Source organism: Balearica regulorum, chromosome 3 (assembly GCF_011004875.1).
Source record: "Balearica regulorum gibbericeps isolate bBalReg1 chromosome 3, bBalReg1.pri, whole genome shotgun sequence".
Taxonomy (NCBI): domain Eukaryota; kingdom Metazoa; phylum Chordata; class Aves; order Gruiformes; family Gruidae; genus Balearica; species Balearica regulorum.
In genome coordinates, this window is record NC_046186.1 from 86249247 (window position 1) to 86274079 (window position 24833).

Below are 24833 nucleotides of genomic sequence, written 5' to 3' on the forward strand. Positions count from 1 at the left end.
CAATAAATGTTCTTACCTGAATTCCTCGTTATTTTGAAAACCACAAACTGCTTTTGAAGATCACTTAAAGAATTCAAACAGATTACATTTTGAGATTAACCATTTCATTGTAACTATTGTCCCTATTTTCTAGAGACACTTTTATTAAATAAATGTTATTTTGAAATTCCTAGATTCAACTCTTAACCATTCTCCAGTGAATCGCTTTGTGAGTCTCGCACATGGATATCTCTTGTGCCTGGCCCACAGTTGTGTGGGTTTTATGTTGCTATCATCTAAGGCCAAAGGTTAATTTTCTATCATCTTGGTTTTAAGTGATTTGAAAATAATGGGTGGGCGGAATTTCTCCTGAACCAGGGAAAAAGTCCCTTCCACATCAGAATGCAGTCCTAACCTGAGCTGGGAACTCAATCCCATCACTGAAAATGGAAAACTGTCATTCAAGCCGGTGTGCTGGAAATAAATCTGAGCCTGTGACCAAGAAGAGGTGATGCATTCAATAGAGTGCACCCAGGATTGGCACCGAATGTCAGTATAAAGCCGTGACACGCTCTCAGTAAAAGAAAGGAAGGGACATCACGGGACTGACTGTACCCCGTTGGAACTGATAAAGTACATTTGAATTGGCAGCCACTAGCAGTCCACTGGTCTTTAATTCTCACCTTTAGCAAGTACATTTGATAGCTTTGGGTCTGTGGTTCTTGCAGAATAAGAGTCCCAGGGAAGTTACAACTTCATACATTGTTTTTACTTTTATTACCTAATGGCAAAAAGCTGCCACGATAAGGCGGAGGAGATATTTTAGGAGCTGATAATTTTTGTGTCCCATTCCTTTTTGTGCTGGGCCACAGGTCAAGAACACAGAACTGCAGTGATGCTCTACTAATTTCCACTTCACCTTACATTCAGTTGATAGTCCCACCATTATTTTGCATAGCACCCTGATCTTAAGAAAACCATGCTGAAAAAAACCCCTAGGTTCAGCATTTCATTTCTGCTGAAAGGTACTGCCACCAAGATGCAAAGCAAGCTAGAAACCCAGGCAGAAGGGGGAGCTTGTTTTAAAATGGTGTGGTTTAAAAAGAACTTTGTCAGGAAGAGGTAGCAATGATCTTCAAAGCAGAAAAACAGAAATCCCCCGTGTCCTTGTCACATTAGGAAAAAAAAAAAAAAATCACGGTTTTTCTTTTTCAGCCATCTCCTCTATTGATACGGAATACTCAGCAAAACCAAGTCTGTTTGTACAAACAATACAAATAGAATTTGTTTAAACCACAGACCACTCTGTGATGATGTTCATGTAGAACCTACCACAGAACTGACAGCGCAAGTTTGGGCTTTCTTACTGCTGTTGATGAAGCTCACTAACAAACCAAGCCTGACACATTGCTACTTGTCAGAGCAAGCCAAAGGCAGAACTGAACCAGTTAAAAATTCCTTGCTATGTAGTCTATCAGCATAATTAATATCACTTGGCATAATCACAGCCTAATTTATCATTTTCAAATGACTTTTCAGTTTACAGTTTCATTCCCCCCTCAAAGCAAGCACTAGTGTCTCTTTGGGGGAAAAGCAAGCTTGCAACTGCAAGAAACCATTTCTCCAGGATCATGTTTGATTTATTTCTTGTTTTACTGCAGAAAACGTAATTAATATGAATTCTAATTTGATACCGTTTCTCTTTTGAAACACAGTTTTTGTTCCTTATATCAAAGAAAAGCGCAGGCTGGGAAGAAAAGGACCACGTTGTGCTGGCCGCCATCTCACTGCTGGCAAGCTGCATCACATTTCAGTACTGGTGTCGTTCATATCATATGAAACAATTCACTACCTCAGCGGAACCATAAAAAATTAAAAGGTGAAGTGAAAGTTCTTGCTAGCTTCTGGAAAGACCTGGACTCTCGTTTACCCCCCCCACACACATACCTCCCGCTGCCTCTTTCCATCTTTCCTGCATCGGAGCCTGGCCTGTCAGCCCTTATCTTGCATCCTCCTCACGCAGCTGGGAATCACAGCATGAGCTCTTAGTACTTGTTCTCGTCCTACGTAATGCTGCAAGGGGCAGCCTCCGTACGTCTTCTGCTGTACATCACAGAGAGGAGAGTGCAAAGGACTGACCTGAGAATAAGGGCACTATTTATGTCCAAACATTTCTCTCAAAGTGCAGTTTCTTTGGGGCTTTCAGATTCGTGGGCTTCAGGGAAATGCAACAGCACGTAGTTGATTAATTGGATGCATTATTTATAACATTACTGACACACACTGTGGGTTTTCCTTTTGCAAACCAAATAGACTGGTGGCAGGCGTGCTGCGGACACAAACTGGGACAATGACATTGCATATGAATTATTGCTGTAACTGTTGAGCCTCGCCAGACTACCTGATCAGAATTAGAAATCTCTTCTGTTGATGTAAGCAGGAGGGCCAAAGGCTCTAAGCAATTTTTGACTGAGCCTTGATTAAAGTCAGCGTACAGGACCTTGAGGTAAGCTAGAAATCCAAGCAGTTTAGATAAGTAAGGTAATTTAGCGAAACACTACACAGGCAGCCCCAGGGCAACGGCGAGCCTATATAGAAATCTGTTTCAGAAATCCATATGTGCTCTTTGTCCTATTCTTCTAAGTAGCCACCTTAGATATTTGTGGGGCTTTCTGCCTGCTTCAACATGGAAGCAACGTCTCCTGTAAAGGTGTGGTCCTGGTATATGCTCCTAGGAAGCAAACTCGGCATTAATCCATCATATTCATGCCACTGGACCCTAACAGTAAAATTTGTAACACATTGATTCATGCTTCCTTAAATCCCTCTTTCTGCTAAAGTACTATGTTGCACGTACAGGTAAAGGTCATTTGGGTCATCTGAAAAGCCTCTTGGTACTTGGTGAAGTAGTGGATTCAGCCGAGGTGTCAGCTGGCTGCTACTACATGATCAAATAGTAATAATGCATGCTATGGCTATATCATCATGAGAAAGAGGAATATTAATCTGTTTACTGCATAAGGTCATGACTGGGTACTTTCTCCTATCTCAAATCACGGCAGATGCTGCCCCTATGGATGTAAAAAATTGTTTATTTCTAAATAATGTGTTAACAACCCTTGTGCAAGAAACAGAAGTATTGTGTGCCACAGATGTCAGAGATTTAATACCCTAATAAAAGTCAGCATAGCTCTTACGTAAGTTAACACTGAACAGAACAAAGAGGAAAAAAAACACATTAAAAAAGTGTGAGACAACTTTAAGGCTTGATGCCATTTCCATCTGCAATATTAGGTAATAAACACTTCATAGCGAAAGGAAAGAAACATCTGAAAACATACCCGAAAACATATTATTTCAATTCAGCATTAACACTAACTTCCAGTCTTAAAACTTATTTGTCACAATTTCTAAACTGAGTTCTTTTTTACAGCACATACAGAGTTGAAGGTAATAAAATGTAAGTCATAAAGATGATAAAAGATGTTTTCAATACAATTAAGCAGCATATACGTCATGAAACTGTAGAACATGTTCATGGTGTATATATATGACATACGTAAGTTCTGTACCTATGCCGCAGAGCTCCTTAGAAAATGATTTGCTACCCAATCATAGAAATCTACAGTACCATTAAATTTGAAAGAAATGCCTAAGAAGTCATTATATTGATTAGAAAAACTTGACTGTCCAATACAGGGATTCTCATGATTTCTGCAGTTTTCTGAAGGTACACCTCACATTTCTGTCCACGTGCGCTGCCTGCACAATACACCTCCCTCAAGCAAGGATTAACAGTTCGCTACTAGAGCGGTTCCACGCAAACACCAATGGTTTCACTGTTTTGGTGACTGCCGTTTACTTAGTAAAGTTAAGAAAGGTGACTGCATGATGACTTCCAAACTAGGCTTGATGCTTATGACGACGATATCAAAATCCGGAAAGGTTCAGCAATGTCATTAATTCTGCACATTCATATGGAAGGAATGCTTTGTCAGGATCTGTTTTGTTCTGCTTGATGACTTGTGGATATAGGAAGATGAGATTTTATACTGAACTGCAGAGCCATTACTCTTTTTTCGTAGAATGACTGAGATGATTGTCCTTCCTTGCCCTGACGCATGGAGATTTATGGCACGGTATTTCAGCCTGATTCACTGTGTGTCTTTTTCGCAGGGCAATACTAAATCCAGTTTTCCATGAAAGGATTCAACTGTTAAAGTGGGAGGTGACTGGGCTGCTGAACTTGGGAACCCTTTGGAGTTGAAGCAGCTCTGAATGAAGATATTTATCTAGAAAGGAATGATCGTCTGTGCAATATCAAAGTGTGTGCATGTGGGTGGAACCACATATTGGGAATAACAACATTAAAATAATCATGAAAGTGTATTTTAATTGTTTAGTTGAACAAGACTGATCTGATGGGGTATGCTAATAACTCAATCCCTCTGAGAGGAATCTGCCTCCCTTCATTAACATCACTGACCAAGATTAGTTGCCAGCAAGTTCTTGTGGGAGAAGACAGAATAGACTGTGGTGCGTTAGCTCTCCCTCAGAGATTCAGCTGGGTTTTAATGAACAAGTTCTCTTTCAGCACAACATAAATCACATTTTTGGGAAAGTGGTGGATTTCCTGCCTTTCTAACATCCTTGTCAGTTTACTGATTATTTAAGACTCTACCACCAGCTGTTGAGCCAGATGCTGGAATGCCTGGATCAGACTGTATGGCCTGTATTCTTATCTAGGACAAACAAAATGATTAATGGTTGGACTCAATGGTCTTAAGGGTGTTTTGCCAACCTAAGTGATTCTATGATTGTAAAAGGCCACATTGGTCTTAAGAGCTATGACTCTGCAGGCATGTCTACCCCTTAGCTGCTGAACTCCAGCAGTAGCTTTCCATAAGCCAGCTCTGGCACAGAAGTGCAGCAATACCACTTTTGACCCATCCGTGCAGTCTGGCTTAGACTTGAGAGCAGCAGTGGGCAGGACAGATAGGTGCAAACAGGTTCTCTGCAAGTGAGCTCTGGTGAAGAAACCATAAAACCATTCTAGTGCAGCACCTGCATTAATACACACTGCTGTCTCAGCCCATCTTACTATTTCAGGGTTTCTTAATGAACACAACACAAATGAAACTACAGGACTTGTAAGTGCAATTGGTTGGAGGATCTATAAATCCAAATCGAACTCTACTGATCACTGCAGACAGGCCTTATAGTGGTGTGCCTGGAAACCATTCTCATCACTGTGACCAATGCTTTTTGTTTTTTTTTTTTTTTAAATTTGGGGGTTTTTAGAGGCAAGACAACTGCCTGGTACACTATTTGTCCTGCAGTTTCTGGGAGATCCTCCCAAACACAATTTTTGCAAATTTCAATGGCTTAACACTTAGGCTCCTGAGTCTTATCTCTAGAGCGTGGACTCATGCAAGCACATCTCACCAGTGCTGTCCACCACACTGCCTGCCTGTTTGCTTCACGATAGCAGCAGAGGTCTTCAAAGCTAGTTTTGCACACACTTGTATAGATTATTTTCTACCCTCTGTGCGGTGGTGTACAGCGTGTGTTCTGCCACCAAACTCCCGCATGCCTCCAGTTCCCTAAACACATCTAGAACCCATCCAAAGCTCTCGAGTCTGATAATGCACTGATATGATTTGTCAAGTATCTGAGGGACCACTCATAAACCAGAACCACACACACTCTCTTTGCAACATCTTCTATGAGTCTTCATTATTTTAAGATGTAGTGATGGCATGACAAGCATTAAAAAGCAAGCAAACAGTTATAAGGTTAGTTTTACTGGAGAAAGAACTTTCTCTTTTCCTTTGGATTGTGGAGATCCAACTACCTGAACATCCCATGCTGCTTTGGAAAGAAGTGAGTTTTTCTGTTCAAACTGGATATTCCATCATTTTGCTCTGCAGATTTGTTATTTATTGATTTACAATTTATTATTGATTACTCCAATGGTAGGTAAACCTGTTCTACAGAACTTTCACAGCAACTGAAAAAAAAACAACAAACCAATGAGAAGAAAATAGATCTGTAATTTCACAGGTCAGAGACAGAGTAATGAGCATACTCCTACAGCCAACAGAAATCAAATAAAAATACGCCGCAAGCTGTATTTTGCCCTTTCTTACGCTAAATACAAATACATAATGCGGATGATGCACACGAGAACGGAGCACAGCAGTGGGAAAAGTATGACGCAGAGGAATAGCTTCCTAGCACCTCGCAGCTGGGAATCAGCTCCGCATCAAGAGAAACCAGCCAAGCTGGGGAGGCGTAAAGAAGTCTTTTTGGCTCCAAGGGCAAGGTGAATATACAGCCCCCTGCTGTTCCCAGTCACTAGATCACAGAAACAGAAGCCTGCAGGAGTAAGGAGGAACCAAGGGCACTACCAGGCGGTGAGAGGAGCACATGCAGAACACAAGCGGAGCAGCCACACTACCCGTGTTCCTGTCCGGCTTTACCCAGCCCTCGGTGAGCAGTGCACAGCAATGCTAGCGAGAGACAAACAGCCCTTTTGCTTCACTGAGATTCATTTGCAAATACTGGATGGTGAGATAAATTTCAAGCAGAGTAGGCTTAATGGGCAATGCTGACTATCCTGATTTACTGGATGTAACAGAGAAAAAGTGGCCTGTCTCATCAGTTAAAGACTAAAACCAAACATCAGACTTCCAAAAATACAAACTTTACACCATGATGAATGCATACTGTGAGTTCTGTACATTTCCAAGAGCAACATATCTCCCCTCCCTCTCCTCTTCCGCCAGAAAAAAAAGAGGAAAGGAAAAAGAAAAGCTGCTATTTTGGAGAAAGGTAACAGTGATCAAACTGCTCCAGATTTTGTCAAAGATGGAGACCCTAGCTAGCAGCTCTTAGTGAAAATGAGAAATATATTTTCAGCCTGTCTTTTGAAGGGCAAGTTGTAATAGCGTAATCCACCTAGCTTTCTACACTACAAGAAGTAAAGACAGAAAAGTATTTAAGCTGTCAATACAGCTCTGTAATATCTACTTAGACCTGTTTTCTTTGCATCTTGACTCATTCACTATGCTTGAAGATCTGGGTTGCACTCATATGTTATCTTTATACCATTAGCTAGTTTTGGAAATAATCCCATTGAAATAAATCAGATTAGCAGCATGAGTATTTTTAAGGATTGGATCACAAGGCTAGCAATGTATCACAACTTTTTAGAAGCAGATATTCTCTGTCATATGTAAGATTATTTAACACAGAAATATGAATTTAGACAGAATACACTGGTATTATGTTGCGTGTACTTTCAGTCTAACATTTACCCATCTGATCCTGGTTGAACCTCAGTGATGACGAAGTTGAAAGAGCCTTGTTTCATGTTATAGGACACTTGAGACTGTGCTCAATTTACTAATAGCGATATGATACTGAGCACCACTGGGGCAGTAAGAAAATTAAGCAAATTATTAGAAGATGGCAAGGACTGGCAATAGTCTAAAGTGCACATTAGGGAAGTAACTGTAGTTCATACTAGTAGAACATTATATCAAATGGAGACTCTCAATATAACTTTTGCTTGAATGAAAAGATGTAATTCCATTAACTGGAAGACAAAGTATCTTATCTCAAAAGGACCAGATGCACCATTACATAACTTCAAGACACTCATTTAGATAAAAGTTAAAAAAAATTACTGACTGATTATAGCATGCTTTTTGCTCTATGCGCTTCTGTAAAGATAGGATGCAACTGTCGTAAACAGAAATTGCAAATGTGCAGCTCCTGTCTCAGTCATCAGTTTGGAGAGTTGGCTCCGCTACAGCAAGATTTTAGGGAAACTGGAAACAAATGAGATCATCATAATGTCGTTTGAGGTATATAGAAGTCCAGTATTTATTATGTATTGGTTTTATGGGAGGACAATTTTGATCACACACAAATAAATAGCAACTACTGTTTTTAAGTATATACTTGGAAGAAATGATCATTCCCCTTTCCCTGAGAGAGATACATAAAAAGCAGCAGGGGTTGCATTACTCCTGGCAGCATTCCAGAGCTTCCTGAGTTTTGGGAAAGTGTTGACTTGGATCTATAGGCCCAGAAATGGAGACTCAGAGAAGAAGGAATAATCCCAGGATGAGTTTTGTCACTCTAAGTCCTGCCTTTGAGCTGTGACTCCTCCATGAGTCTCCTCAATATAATTGGGATGAGACTTTTGAGTAAAGAACCACATGGATTGCTTCCAATTGCTTTTACCCACCCCCAAGCAATCAAAGGCTTGCTCCTCCAATATTCTCACAGTCCCAAATTGCCCCAAAACTGCTCTTTTAGATGCATCTCTCAATAGCTGAGATTCCATTCATCTCCCAACTTTTGCCATCTCAGAGTAGGAAGAAAAAGAGGTTAGGTTTTATCAGTCTTTTTGTCACAGAAGACAAGAGGAGGAGAAGGTGGTAGAGAAGAATTCCAACTACTGCTTTTGTCTCCTTTTTTCTATGTCATAAGAAGGAGAGCCTAAACAACTAAATTGAAACCCGCACTATCTCCCAATCCAGTTCTGTTCTTGTCTGGTAATAACAGGCAAGACATGCAGCAACATTCCAAGCGCTCCCGGACCCATACTGCTGCAAGCCTTCCTATAGCTATGTCCAAGTAACTGATTCATGCTAAAACAAATAAAATATCGGTTCATCAGTTTTTACTTGAAATTGACACACACAAAAAGTGTATCTTTTGATCAACTGGGTTTATGTTTTCTTCTGGTTGTTTGGTTTTTTGTTGGGTTTTTTTTTCCTTTTCCTTTCCCTAGTAACTGTAGGGTTCTTAATTTCAGAAAATTCAGAATGCAATATACTTTGACTGTAAGTATGCACTAGATTATTCACATGTGTCCTAAAAAGCATAAATTCGCTTATCTACTGTATCTACAGATGCTTAATAAACCTTTTTTTAATAATTAATACTCATAGCTCAACATCTCACATAGCTAATTTGACTGTTGATTCAACTGAATTATTAACAGAATAAATGAATTGGGCAACTTATTTCTTATTCTTCAAATGTAATTGACAATTCATAATTGCTACAACTTACTTTCACATACTGTAGGAGTCAATCCTAAAGAAACAAGTACATTTTACATACTAATAATAATCATAATGAAAAAGTAGTCCATAGCGAGTTTCTCATTCGTGCACTGTCACACATCTTACCTTCTACAGTACTTTGGCCCTCTTGTGTATTTATTTAACATGTTAGGTATATCAAGTAAAAACCTAACTCCTCAGATAAAACAGGTCACTCTTTCCAACCCAATAAAGAGTGTGGGGACAGTTTATCTAATTTTCTAATTACCTTAAACTATGTAGATACTATCAGCAGTTTCTAACTTATAACAAGAGAGTAAGAGGAGGATGGAGAGGAAACTGCGTGTAAAGGAAATACTATTGTTTAGTAGTCCCATCAGATACCCAGCTGTCACATGGGACGCTTTACAAAGTGCTCCAAGGCACTGCCGAGAGTCAGCAAGAACAAATCATTGATCCTTTGCAGCAGAGATGATGAGAGAAACTTCTGCTAGTCAAAACACTGCCCGAACTCATTTCATGACAGAAGCAAGGTCAAAAAATTCTACTCATAAGACCAAGCCTAATTTACCAAGAATTAATTTGTCTTCATACATAAATACATAGGTGAAGACTTCAGGTATTATTTTTCCAATCCTCCTCCTGATGGATTTTTAAGAGGAAGAGAAATTGAATGCCTTTCTGAAGGCTTACTTTGTATTGGTGAGACAAATCACACAAGGAAACCAACAGAGACATAAAATGAGTGGGAAAATGAGAGCAAGTTCACATCATTGGGTTTTTGTCCTTAAAAAACCCCTATGTTTTACAGCCTAGTTGGGTTTTTTTGTCCATAAAAAATTATTTTTTTCAGCCATTCATAATAAACTGGTCTGAATTTAAAACAACCAGAAGAATGAACAATCCAGAAAATACATGGACTTAAGAGGCATCTTAAAAAGAAAAATCCTCTGCTAGCATTTTTTTACACAGCTAACTAAGAGAGATCATGGCTCTGCTTAGAAACTTTTCCTCAACATCAGCTGAGCCAAAATTTAAGTAGGACTTTTTGAGATAATGCTTTTAAGATGTCACAGGCAAGATAGAGTAAATGACTGCCCACGTGGGATCTGGATATTGGGGTTTGTTTAAGAAATTAAATTAATTAATTGTTCTCATTTAAGATGAGAATTTTTTAATCTTTCACACCTTCCATCCATACATTCCATCCCTGCAGGAAGGTGGCTGCTGGCCCAGGATGCTCAGGCAGAAAGTTGAGTCTGTCATTGCTGCGTGGCTGCTCACCGTTACCTGTCTCAGGCATGACCAGCCAGTGTCCTGGTGCTTCCCCTGGCTTCCGTCTCCTCACAGCTCCCTGATCTCCAGGATCTCCTCCACTTTCAAGATCTTTCTTACAGCTAGAAACTTTACCTGTTTCTTTTTGGTCCTTCTTCTTTTTTCCAAGAGCACTTCTTTCTGGCACCCCTTATTTTGTGGCACACCAAGTCTCACTGTTCTCCCCGGCTAAACAGTTTACGTGCCTGAGCACAAGGTGTGAGCAGTTGCCCAACTGGTGGTTCTGTCCCAGGTCTCTGCAGTAACTGGAGGACTCTAGATGAGCCACTTTCATTTAGTCGAGCTGTTTGCAATCAGAACCTCCCAATTACAGAGAGCACACAGTACGCTGCTTCTTGAGAGCTCAAACATTCCAATTTGGACATTAACCCCCACACATACACCCAACTACCTGCTACCTCTTACTATTCATGATTTAAGCTTTTTTTTTTTTTTTTTTTTTGCCTACAAGAGTATTTAATATTAACCTGATACCACTTCCAGTGAAGACAATTGGATTAATTTTACTTGTTTCAATAATTTTCAGTAATAGAATTTTCCAAGGGCTGATTATTTGTTGCACATAAATGTATTTTTCTGAAGTGGTTCAACTAATCCAGTACAGGAGTTTGCCCACTGGATTCAATTACTCATGTGTGAATAAAACTTTTCCAAAAATGTTGTTAGCTTGAAGAGCTCCAGAAGTGTTTCTTGAGCTGATTAAAGGTTTTGTCTGTACTACAAACCTCACGCTCCTTAAAAGAATTAAGGAGCTAAATGCATTTTCAAGCTTTGCTGGAACTATTGGAAGGAGTCATGGAACAAAAGAAATATGTGACACTTTTTGTTAGTTCTTACTCTGCATTAATATTATGGATTATAACAATTTTTATATAACAAATTTCTTTTATTTAAATACATGAATAAGCTACCTGGTCAAGGAACCAGAAACCAGACTACAGCACCACAGCCACCTCGACTGTTATTAGTTCAAATCACAGGCAAAAATTAATCAGCATAAGTACCTAATTTTAGGCACGTTTGAGTGAATCCTTTTCCAGCTAAACATTTTAACATAGATATACATATTTTGCTGAATAAAAATAGACTTCAACATTTCATTATCTTAAAAATATACTTAAGTAGATTGCACAGCTATGGCCCAAATTGGTTGCTTGGCTTGTTTGATGGTTACGAGACTAAATTCTTAGTAGGTGACAGCCTGGGAAGTCTGGGAAAATACTTTATCAATTGCATCCATTTCTGAATGCATGACAGTGAAGTGGAAGATCGAAGTTGTACAGCTGATCACATAGTTCTCCTATATGAAATAAAAAGTTCAAAATGTGATTTAAAATTTTCTCTTAATAATTTTTCTCTTCTAGTACCCTCCCCTAAATCACATTTTGAAGGCAGAATGAACCACAAAGAACAAGAGACCATCTCTCCAGAAGTCTTCCATCAAGTTGGTAAACCTGAAAGACTTGTTTATACACTTTTTGCACCATTTGATCAGTTTAGAAAAGTTTACCAGAAAGAAACTAGATCAGTAGAAAGATTATTTCACTGATAAATTCTTACACAGCTTACCGTAGCTAAGAAAGTGGTAAAAAATCTGGCTGCTGATAACCCAGAATTTTCAATGGGTTATGCTATTAGACAACGTGTGCCGTACATTGATAACAATACAGAAAATGCATCCCTGATGCAAAATCTAGACATGTTCAAAGAAAAGATCAAAATACTTCATTATGAATGAAAAAACATTTAATATTCATAAAATCCTGTTTTCAGGGAGTCTGAACAGTATTTTTCATTTGCCTGTGGGGTTTAAATTCAGACTGTAGTAGATAGCTGGCATAGATTATTTCAGCCAAAATTATTAGAGTTTTGGAAAACTAGCAAACTAACTGAAACATAGGTTTTTTTGAAAAGTAATGATGTGGTGTCAGCCTTGCCCATAATTTCAAAGCTGAGAGTCTGGCAAGTATTACAACTTTGACAGCGAAAGCACAAGGATATATGCAAATTTAAAGGTTATTCCCCAAGTAATATATGCAGCATATGAAAATCTCTCCCTGATACAGAAAATTGACTTTTAAAGGAAATACTAGTATCGCTTCTGGTCAGTGCTGGCAAATCAAGAAAATGGCAACTAAACTTGGTAAGCCTCATATGAGATTGATTTCTAGTGTCTAGCTTATAAATGTTGAGAAGAATTCTCCACAAAGATTGTAAAACCAAAAGCTGACACCTTTGGACATGTAAGTTCTGATGGTGTTTTCTAAGGAGCTGTTAAAAATTAAATTACTATTTCAGCTTTAGACTCAGGCTCCCAAGGGAAGAATGATGCTAACAGACTTTTTTCTTTAATCCCCCCACAAAGGGACAGAACAGCAATAAAATCCATTTATATCTACCACAGTAACCTTCCATAAATATTCTCTAGTATGCTGAGCTGCTATAGGTGAAATGCTCTGTACTGCTATGTCACAGAAGCATTTCTACATCTTTGGGCCCCTAGCAAGCAAGAGGTAGGAAGGCTCTGGGACTACAGCTCAGGGTGAGATACTGTAGAGACCTGCTGCATCTCCAGTGCAACTGCCGCACCAGCGAAGGGGGTGCTCCTACATGAATCATGCAGTGTACTGGCCTGAATGTAGGCAAAGGTTCAGCGCAGAGGAAGCAATAAACACGCATGTAGAAAATACAGGGGAAGGCATGTGAAAACATACAACCATGCACAATTACAATCTTAAGCTTTGCATTGCATTTTAGATATTATTAGATGCGAAACTGGATGCACTCATAATTTACACGGGAACTGTGCTGCTGAATAACAAGACATTGTTAGCTACAAGGTGACTTAGTCATACTGGATATTTTGTTTGAGTGAGAAGACAACTGCTGTGCTTGATAGGCCAAAGTACCATATGTTTCCAGAATAGCAGAAACCTACTTCATTCTGGGATTTGCTGTTAAGGTCTAGTAATACTGGCCAAAATGGTTTGCTGATTCAATAACCACAGTTCTGTTACTCTAAAGTCAGATGAGCTTTTAAACGCACCATATGTGACTAATCAACAGCCCGGTCTGCCTTTTCACAGTCCTTTCCCCTCAGGTAAACCAGGGTGTAACGGGAAATGCAGTGGCATCTGCAGGGAGTTCCCTGCCTCCCGCTGCAAAACTGCAGATGCCCTACGCAGCTACTGCAGACAGCGCGAGTACAAGGGCATGAGTCTGGACCAGCCTGGCACTATCTGCTCCGCTATTGCCCCTTACTCATTTAGGCGGCTTCGAGGGAAGAGAAGAGGGACCTAATCCCTCATTTGCAGCTATACTGGGACTCTGACAATGAGAACCTGTGGGAGATGTTTTTCCCCTCGTGAGGGCTCAGCTCACTGTGGGTTTTAAGATAAGGTCCCACGTGCGTGCATTTTCCTTGAGAAAAGCACTCAGAATAAAATGAGAGAGTTCTGTGCTTATTTTGCTTCTTATGTGAAAAGTTCAAGACAGTTTATTATTTTAGGACAGCATATCAGATCTCTTTGGCAGTTGCCCCGATTTATTAACCTGTAACTCTGGGGTAAGGGAATTGGATACTCCTATCTGATGCCAACAGGAACCAAGCATCTCATTTCCTTAGGCTCTTCTGGAACCCCAGCTTACATTTCTCAACTAATTGAAAGCAGATTCTCTAACTGCAATCCAGAGAAATTTCTTTTTGCTCTGTACGAAAATTCTTCTGAGCTTCATCTTATCACTACATGTAAAAATATAGTGTTATATGACAATAAGATGAAAAAAATGTCCAAATGCATGCAGAAAAGAGGGTGATAAAATTAACAGCGAGGAATCGCATTTGAAACACTGGCCCACAAGGAAGTGGCATCACAGTTTAACCTAGGTTTGTTACAAGAGTTAAGATTTACTTCAGTATGAGAAGGCCAATCCTGTAACGAACTGTAGCATCTGTGATGAAGATCATAAACATAACCATTACATACAATAATATAGTAGTCTATGTGGTAGATATGCTTCTTTCCTCCACATTTATTATTTTCACTGGTAGTCAAAACCCCAATTAGAAGAGGCTTCAAAGCTAAACTATTTATATGCTAAGTAATTCTGTGAAGAGCTATTTGTTATGACATACAAACAGTTTAGCACAATGTATAAACATTTAATTTCTAAACTGTCCAAAAGCCCAAACTATTTTTCTTACATTGACTAAAAATACAACATTTTCTTGGCCAAGACTTTCTCTGGTTTGCTGACAACATCCTCTTTTCTACCAGTTTTCCAGATTCCTTTGTAAACATTCAAAAAGTTACCTTTTAAATAAAGTAATACACATAGGAACAGCAAAAGTGTATTTGTTCCTTTGATCTTTACTAAAATAGTTGATTTGGTTTTATTCAGACTGTCAGTCTTTTAGCTCAAAACAAACCTTAAAAACTTCAACACAACCAACACATACCTTCTTATTTACAAAATCATTACAACTTCTGTTCAAAATTAGTCATGTTTCTGAGAATCTGCTCATATTTAGAAAGTAAGGATTTTACTGCAACTACTAACTACCTAGGACTGCTTCCTTTTCCCCTCTGCTGTGCATTACAGTTCCTGAGCTCTAAAATCACAGGTTCTACTCCCTAAATGTGACCAACAGCAGCCTCACAAGAGTGAGTGGTATGTAGCAAAAATGAACATTACAGCCTTTAATAATCCTGAGACTGTTGGGGAAAAAAACCGAAAACAACTACAGATACCTACAAGAAGGTAAATAAGCTGCATTACTGATGAATCACTTTTTCATAATGGTCACAGACCATAGAAAATCGTCAGCACTGGTTGAGGACTCAGTGTACATCCATCAATTGACTTCTTTATGAGGAATCAAAATACGTAATTCTCTCCAATCTGCAATAACCTTGTACTATTTGACTTTCTGTACTCATAAATCTCTCCCTCCCCAGAGGTGGTAGGTATTTCAGGATAACACCCACTATCAATTTGGAAGTCTTTCCAAAGTTTGCTTTTCCTCATTTAAATGGCAGATGAGAGGGACTAGGTCATGCTCCCAACCTTACCAGGGAGTTTCCATAGCGGTTTGTTTTCCAACAAGTTTTCACTTTTTTTTTTTTTTTTTTTTTTTAAGTACACTAGAACTTACAATCTTCAATCAACAAAATCATCACAGAAATCAATAAAGGCATTCAGATTTTTAATTATGCTTAACCCAAAGCATAACTGTCGAGGATAGCTATTCTAATGAAAAGAAGTAAAATTTATAGTGATATACTTTTGCCAACACAGAAGAGTCATCAAAACTATGGCAGAACAGTTTTTGATGCTGGCATTTCTGCCAGCAAACTATCAGAAAAAAAATGCTATCCATCTCCACTTGCTGGCCTCAAAACATTATTTTTTCTCCTCATTACACCTCAGTATAGGATCGCTTTTTCAATTAAATTACCTGTCCCAGTGATCTCCAGTCTAGGCTGGCACTTCCAATGTACACGTGCTGCTTATCAACAATCCAGAAAGATGACTGAAGCCGCCCTTCATTATATGCTGACATGTTCATATACAACACTTCGGCACCTAGAGATTTAAGGATAAAATAATAAATAGCATTGTTTAAAATAATGTAATTTACATTATTAAAAAAAAAAAAAACAACCAAAAAAACACAACTTCACATTTCAGGGCCTCGGCTTCCAAAACTAGTGAGGAATGTAATTAAACATACCATTGACGTTTAAAATCAATAATAGTGTTAATGTCCCACTATTTAAGACCTTAATTAACATATATTCCCCAAAAGCAGGTTTAGGGAACTTTCCCATGCATTATACTGTTTACTTAATTTTCTTTCATTTTAGAATGAAATAATTGCTATTGTTTTCAGCAACGTATGTTCCCCAAAGCAGTTTATTTTTCAAGGTCTATTCTGTAACTCAAAGCTGCTACATATAGTGACGACCTTTAAAATACGAACCCAATTACAACCCTTTCCTGAAAAGCAGACTCTGCTCCTTTGCCCTGTGCAATGGCTCGAGCAGGTAGCCTCGGGCGGGCTGTCGCATGGAACAGACCCCAACAAGAGGAACGTGGAGGGAGAATTAAGGAGTGAGGAAGTAAGCAAAGGGCAAACGTATGCTGAAACTGCTCTTAATCCTGCTAATGTGTGACATTCAACCTACCACTTTGAATTGCACAGTTTTAATAAGGATTACAGGGCACTGAAATCAAAGGAATTACTTGTCGGGGAAAAGCACATCATCACATCAGAAGGAATGTCTGAACTGGCCCCATCAGTATGTTTGCAGGACTAAATCCAGAATATCCGTAATATTCGGTGAGTTTAGGAGATGTCTCACATCATTATTGTTCTTTCAGTGCTCTAGTGTTTGCAAGATTAGGTGATTAATCTGAATTAATCACTGTTGAAGGTAATTTAAAATAACACACTCATCTTCACATTTTAGTCATGACAGAAACTGGGGAAGAGAAGTGACAGTAAACAGCAGCCTGAAGGGCAGTAACGGCACCAGCCATCTCCCATTAAACATTCATGGGATCTTCAGTACCGTGAATTCCAGCAATGGTTGGATGAAAGGCACAACTTCAAAAGAATTCCAGGATGCCTACAGAACTGAAATATCAATTCTGTTAATTTAACTTCCTGTTTCTGACCTTCTAAAAAACATTTGACTTGCAGTTTTAAGTAACAGTTACCAGTGCTAAGTATTTCTTTTTTATTATGAAAACTGTAATTCTCACTTGAACAAATTCAAGAAAAGAATTAAAATCAGGTAAGGTGCCACTTTTCATGAGGCACCAAACATGCAACATAGGATTTTGTGCAAGTTACAGAATTTTGTTCATTGTACAATTACATTTGCTGCAACGCAGTTACCTTTTCAATTTTTTCTAGCTATCACTCATCCACATTCATCTACACTTAGAAACAAAGGTGTTTTCCTGTTTTCCTTGGAACATGTTGCTGCTGACTTTCAATCCATGCATTAATGAGCAGAACTGTTTTAATTAATGAGATAATGTGTGTGAAATGGAAAAGAAATAAGAAAACACTGTAGCAGGTGTTAAAAGGTTTAAATTGTTTTCTGATGAATAAACAAAAAAAGCAACTTCTACTAGCTAAGGAAAACAATTCTGTAAGGCACTAAACTTCTAGCTGCTTATCTGAAAACTGTGTTTAAAATCAAGTTTAACATAGCAGTTTGCCTTGATCACATTTTCTTTTCATACTTCTAATTTGCAACATTAAACAGCAGTATGAATTTAACACCCACAACACACCTACATCAAACAGGTTATAAATGAAATTTTAGGATTTTTTGTATGGGAAAGGTAAAACAGTTGGAAGCAAAGAGGTGCCTTCTCATAACTGAGAGCCTAAAATAAACACAGTTTAAAAACATTTTTGAAATATCCAACACGGAACAAAAATGCTGATTGCTAAAGTTACAACTGGAAACTAACTAGTAATACTAATGTTAAAAATAGCAGACATCATCAGTAACCGGACACAAAATTCAAAGGTTGTAACAACACACCAGGATTTGTGGGTGTGGGCAGTTTAGACATGGGTGCAAGCAGTGGTCTGGGACTATCACGCTAAAATATAATCTGGGCTTCAATTACCAAAATAGTGAATATAGCAGTGCAGGAGATACTGCTATCACACATATCATTAAAATAAAAACCTGGAACCCAATTTCTTTTACTTCTGGAAATAGCCAACTCATAAGGCTGAGGGAATAGTATCTCAAAGTTAATTAAAAAAAAAGTCATGTGTTGCAAGCAGCAGCTGCCGTGCAGGCTCTTAATGAGCCCTTAACTTTTGATGAAAGGAAACATGCATCAGTATTGATAATTGCCTCTGTTCTAGAAGCCCTTGAGATATTTTGTTAAAATAGGCTTATCGGGCCTTCAACACAATCCATCATCTCTAGCGTGGACCAGGTCCCATGAGGAAATTAAATTGGACTGATCAATATGTGAAGCCCTAACAGAACTCTTTATCATGCTACAGTCTCAATTACACAAAGCTGTGGGTTTGCTGAGTTCAACCAGAAGGCACAATTTGTAGGCTTGATTGCTAATATAGATGCCAGACTCTTAAAAAATAAATCTAACAATTTTGTTTCACTGAAGATTAAACTGCTAGTTTCTTAGAGAAAACTAGCACTGCCACCTAAAACTCAAGTGGATTTGCCTGTTCCATAAAATTGTGCATTCCAAAGGTTGGGCCAGATTGCCCTCTTTCTGCAGAAAAAAAAGAGACCGCTCTAGGGATCAAAGCATGCTTTAAGTAACAGACATTTCTCTTTTTCTTCTAGGTGGGGAGGTTTTACACTCCTTGTAAGGGACATGACTGATGCAGTCTAGGATGCACAGAGGGGACCCTGCCCTTGAGAGCATGGACCTTCTCCATGTGATGGGAACACAGCCCCTGGGAGGTGCCAGGCTGCCACTCAGCTTCTTGGTCTGCCTCATAATGGAGGAAGAATACAGAAGACAATAGTAGCATTGCAAAAAGACTGACTTTTCATCCATTTCCAAAAGAAATCCAATTCCCAAAGTAATCCCAAAGAAGTAGGATGGCACAAGCAAGTGCCATTTACCATTTTTAGCCTTGCAACATCCAGTTCAGTCTAGCTGCCTGCTCTCAGGTACTCCGCTAACAATGTGATGAGGGCCACAGGGCAAGCTTGACTTCAGGAACTGGAGCTTAAGGCTTAGGACCTTTTCTACATATTTCAGTCAAACCACTCTAAGCAGTCAGCACAAGACTTCAGTCAAGAGCTCATCACATATATGGTCTATCATGAAAAACTGTATGTCATAGAGATGCGCATCTTGGCACACTTGTGTTGTAGCATATGATAGCTTTAGATTTTACTGCTGCTCAAGCAAGGTCACCAGCCAGCTACACAAACTGAGAGACTCTTCTTCATGGGAGATTGAAGGAGGCCAGGCCTCACAGGGCTCCTGCTTGGCCTCCAGATCCAGATTTATGGATCAATCTGGAGAAGGTGCACCAGGAGGCTTTGGATCCAATGCCTGAGAGCAGTCAAGGATATTACCAGGTTGTCCTGGTACAGAAGCAACATCACTGAGCCAGATCACCTCCCTGGGGGATATAATAAATAATTTTTGTAAAGAAGACCCAGAAAGAGCAACTGTTTAGGCTGCTATTATCACAGCTGCCTTGAAAGCAAACATGCGCATTCTGCCTGCAACAGTTTTCAACAGCGCCAGTTACAGGCTAAACTCACTCTGGAGTTAGCAAACATAACGCCCAAGAAACAGAAGCTGCATTTGCTTGTACTACGGCTAAAATTGGCCTTCTGTCTTCATAACTTTCTTACTTTCACTATAGTGTTTTTAAAACCAGAGAGAAAGACAAATAGGAAAGGGGAAGGATTTAAGGATTGAGAGCAGAGCCAGACAGAGGTATCTGGAAAGTTGCAGCAACAGCGATGGGTGATTCACAACAGGCAGAGCAAGGATGAGAAAAGCACCAAGAGCCCTGACCCCATTAGCCCTGACAGCAGGAAACAGTGCTGCAGCAGGGAAGAGGATGGAGAGAAATGGAGATACATGATCTGATGGCACGTGCTGGGACTGTGCATCGCGCAGAGCTCTGGGAGAAAGGGTTGTGGGGTCAGGCTGAGCTCTGCTACCCCCTGCTAGGAATGGGAGAGTTGTAAAGGTGGAGAAGATGCACAGGGGCTTTTGAATGCCTCTCCTTCCCTATTTTGGGAAAACAGAGGTTGTCACATGCAGGCTGCAGAGGCACAGCAGCCGATGGCAGGTGGAGCACACTGAGGCAGGGGGAGCAACGCAGAGCTGTGGGTAGGCAGGGGGAGTGGGGAGGTTGTAGAGGGATCTCAAAGTAGAAGGGACAGCGGGATATAAAGAAGTGCTAGTATATGAAATGAGTTTGGCCAGTGAAAGCAACACTGCTTACAGCTCTCTCGTAGGTTTGCACTTTGAGCCTGACAAATGCTCCTGCACCACATCCAATCCAAGCTGGCTGCAGTAGGAACAGCGGCCCTCCTCTGCGTACCTCATTCTTGCCATCCCTTCACTCTCCTCAGTACCACATGCCTTTGCTCCCAGCACTGGTTTTTTCCCCTCACCTAATTCTGTGTATTCCCAAGCAAATACTCCAAGTAATGAGAGCTTTAAAAAGGAGTCTGAGAATGTGAGCTGTGGCCTCTCTGTTTCACCCCACTGCTGACAGTCACTTGGCATACAATGATACATGTTGTGATCTATACCTTTTGGAGGGTAGCCTCAAGCCAGAGTCCAGACCAGACTTAACTAGTCCATCCCATGAACAGCCCACACGACACCTTGCACGGCCTCTCTGGGAGGCTACCATATATGTGGGAGGCAGCACACGTGGCACATGCCATCGTGCCATGGACCTGCTGCATTACTTCAGCTAAACTGAGTTTTCAGATCAGTATAGATGCAGTTAATCATCATGTGCTAGCTCAGAAAGATCAACAAAAGAGCCTTTATTGCCTCCTAGCTCCCAAACTTATTTTTTAAAATACAATTTGCTCACTAGGATATGGATGTGTTCATATACAGATATATAAAATCCAGATATATAAAAGTTTCCTTCCCTACATTTTGCAATACACACTTTCATTTTATTTGCTTTCTATTACAAGCCTTAGCACAAAGTACACCCATGAATAAAAATAATTTTTATTCCACTGAGACAAAAATCTAGAGTTTTCCATACCCTGTTCACAAGTGGTAAAGTAGCTATCTCATATTGGGCAGACACAAGTGACCGAGGCAGAGGATCATCTCCCCAGGAATTTTTATGCTATTTTCTCAACTGATTGCAGAAAGTCTGGAGTTGCTCCAGAAGCCCCATTAGCGTGACCTGCCAGCACTCAGAGGAGGACAAGTACAAAAGCAGAGGAATGCACAACTTGACAAGAAAGTTATTTTTGCTATGTCTCTGAATGATTAAAAGACAAGCTAGACTATTTACTATTTCTGTGCTCTTTATGGAATATTGGATCCGAAATGCAATTTAAAAGTCTGCCTGGCCCCAGAAGGATTAATGATTCAGACTTATTTTAAAGAGAGAACACTCAAGGACTTTTAGGGAAATCTCTGATGGTCATAACTTAACTTTGAATCAGCTGTTTTGTTTACATTGCCCTCTGCTCCTCACACATACAACACCTCTCCTTTTTAAAAACTAGCAGGACTGAATCCTGCCACTCTGGGATTATGTGCTATTCATCAGTTCAAGTCCATAGTAATTTAAAAAAAAAAAGTACACTAAAAACCTTGCTGCCTCTTCTTTAGCAGCTCCTTATATAGCTGCCACACATACAAAAAATGAATCATAGAAAGAAATTATGTTCTAGATTGCACAAGCAATCCCCAGAAAGCCTTCTCAATACAACTTCTGCTCTCACCACCTTGGCCTGCTTTAAACGGTAACACTCAAGCTACCTGCATGACAAACATATCTTCTTTCTGAATGAAATACTCACTCCCAATCAGCCATAAACTCTGCACACACAGCTTCTCAAAACAACACTGGCCCCCCAAAGTTAATGTTGCCTGTAGCAAAAGGAAGCTGTTTCTGATATAGATATTTTTAATGAAAAATTATGGTAATGCTTACTGCCTTATTTTACAGCATCTGAGGTCCCTGACACAAAGATAATTTTGAGGAAATCAGTGCGCAGGAGAAAAATCTGTGAGTGCAGCTCCATGGGCCCCTCTGGTCTGTCTCTGGAGAGAGAGGGTGCCTGCAGCACCCACTGGCGTTGCAATGGCCAGGCTCACGCGCTTGGGGCTGCGGCGTGGGTGGTTGAGGGAAAACAAGCCGAAAGCACTCTCTGCCCCCTGCGTGCTGCCACCGCTCATCTCCACTGGCACGTTCCCCAGCCAGCTCACGTGTCCATGCCTGGCTGGAGCTTGGAGGAGAGGCTGCTACGAGAGAGCTTTCCCGAGCAGACGGGCTGCAGTCAAGGATCTCCCTGTGGAGTCACGGGTGTGATAAGAGAGAGGTCTCCATCACTGCCGGGTGACTTCCCAGCCCCCTCTCCAGGCACTGAGCCAGCTTCTCGCCTGGTTCCCTTCCCTTCCCAGCAGACTGTAACAGCTGTCGGGCTCTGTCCTGCACAACCAGGGAGAACAAATATCCTCTATGTTCACCAGTGCTTTTTTTTGCTTTGTTTTTCACTCATTCAGTGGATTAAAATAATTTCTGTGAGCCAGCACAGCCCCAGAACCTGCTGAGGAAGCCAAGAGCTGAATGTGAGAAATAAGCATTACAAAACCCAGCTCTCTGTCTGAAAACAAAACATTACAGAATTACAACGGGCACATTTAAAAAGAAACCCAAAATCTCCCAGTAATAGTGGCATGACCAGATCTCATTTTCAGCAGTCCTTCTCCTTCCCTCCACCACCTCCCCAGCTGTGCCCAAGTAGTTTTTTCAGTGTCTAAGGAACGAGCTGGATCAGAAAATGGATCCAGGTTAAAAATAAATAAAAATTAAAAGGTTGTTTCAAATGTAGAACAATTCACTAGTCCAGCTCACCACGTGGCGGTAAACAATTTTTCCAACACAGCTGAAGGCATGGCGCAGGTGTGGGGACGAGTGGCTTGTGGCTGGGTGAAACTGCTTATGCCAGTGCTGCCATTTAAAGGTAGGGCAACGTAACGGCAGCCTCCGTTCCTCCCCAAATCAGGCCTCTCAGAAATTCCAGGTGGCAAGCCCCAGTATTTGTTTGCCTTTTATCTTGCATAACCGTTTGCCTTGTGCAAACAAAGCAGTAGGAGGGCAATGCTGGCATTTGCTTGGGATGACATTTCCCACACGCTTACTCAGGGGGCCACAGTGATACAGAAGATCCAGAAAAGACCCGTCTCGTGTGTGCAGAGTTTGCTGACTGGATGCAGGATGGCAGATTCTTGAGAACAAAGAAAAGGTCAGAATTAGTTTCTTTCAATTGCTTGTTTAATTTCAATGACATCTTGGGAGCTAGTTAGTTCCCAAGGTAACATTTGTCTACATACATCCTTACAGCGGCTTCAAAGATGTCAAACGTTGGCCTTTGTTGCTAGTCCAAGCAATCAAAACACCGATTTCTCAGCTAAGTACCCTGCTGTAGACAGAGTTCAGCATAAGAGTGTTAGGGCTCTCACCCATGTGAATGCATTTTGTCCTGCCTGCTGAGGTCTTTTGATCTACTCAGCAGAAAACCCAAACATATAACCAAAACGCTTCTCACCCCATGTCACAGGAGAGACAAAAGAGAGGCCTGACAGTATTTCTTTGTAATACCCAGCTAAACACAATTTCTGATTCACTAACAAAAAGCCAAAGGTGCATGTTAACACAGGGTGGAAAAACCATGACAAATATGACATCACAGAGATAAAAGATCTCCTCTTTACCCACAGAATAGATATAGCACAGGCACACTCTACTTGAGCTTTCCTACAAATAGCAGGTAACTCAGTTGGTTAATCACATGTGTGCATGTTTAATTAACCTATACACAGAATTTGGACTGCAAACAAGGAAAAAACTCATGACTACATATCTCTAGTCCTTCCAAAGATGGAAATCCAGTTTCCAGAGCAAACTCGTGGCTTTCTCATTTTCACCCACAAGACAGAGTGCTTCCGTAAATCCATAAAGCACTGGGATTCCATAACGAAAAACCACGAAATGCAGTGCAGCCCATGTTAAAAACCCTTGATATTTAGAAACAGGATTTGAAGCCTGATACTTCTTTCTCTAATGCAGAATATACAACAACATGAATTTTAAAAGTAAGTTAACCTTGTGAACCCCAGGGGATTTTATTATTTGCACTGTAATAGTTCTTTCCTTTCTTCCCACTTCTTTTTCTTAAAACCTGTGCTGTTTACCAGACTTTTTATTTAAGATTTTTAATTGTAAATTTAGAATTTTACATTCTACAATTTCCACTGGAAAACATCTATTCTGTTCTTAACAAAGACACATCCATGCCACTATGTCCTGGGAAGGCACGTGAAGCCACTCAGTAGATAGTTGATAAGCAAGTACCCCACAAAGGCAAGCAGCCAACACTGCAGTTCATTATATGGAACAAGTCAGGAAGCAGACATACTTCAGCTCTACACATTCCCACCTGGATTTGGCCTCTGAAGCCAGTGATTTCTGTACTATATCTGCTATAGAAACCCTTACTGTTTGGGACAAAGTTTAGGACTCCCATTTTAGACTATCTTTAAAAAAAAAATATTATTAAATTGAGTCTGTGCACAAGAATCTATTGTAACTTAAAAAGATCCAAACAGCTTTTCTTTACCCTCTAATAATTTTATTGAAAGTAGCAAACATTTCATGCCTCTCTTAACAAGTTTTGCTGCCTGATG

At 40.1% G+C, this 24833-nt stretch overlaps 1 protein-coding gene and 1 long non-coding RNA gene across 4 annotated transcripts in view; one reads left to right on the forward strand and one right to left on the reverse strand.

Annotated features, from left to right (window-relative positions):
• LOC142601049 (uncharacterized) overlaps positions 1 to 24223 on the forward strand; it is a 133732-nt gene extending 109509 nt beyond the window's left edge. The window contains exons 7-9 of one of the 2 annotated variants that reach the window (XR_012834610.1): positions 11762 to 11845; positions 16871 to 17197; positions 18749 to 24223. This is a non-coding gene — a long non-coding RNA (uncharacterized LOC142601049). The remainder of the gene's footprint in view (positions 1 to 11761; positions 11846 to 16870; positions 17198 to 18748) is intronic. The other variant, XR_012834608.1, reaches the window with a different exon arrangement.
• The window catches only part of PLD5 (phospholipase D family member 5), a 155550-nt gene that overhangs the window by 25267 nt on the left and 105450 nt on the right, over positions 1 to 24833 (reverse strand). For both annotated transcript variants that reach the window (XM_075748792.1, XM_075748793.1), the window contains exon 5: positions 15856 to 15983. In XM_075748792.1, the coding sequence (XP_075604907.1) occupies positions 15856 to 15983 (128 nt within the window). The remainder of the gene's footprint in view (positions 1 to 15855; positions 15984 to 24833) is intronic.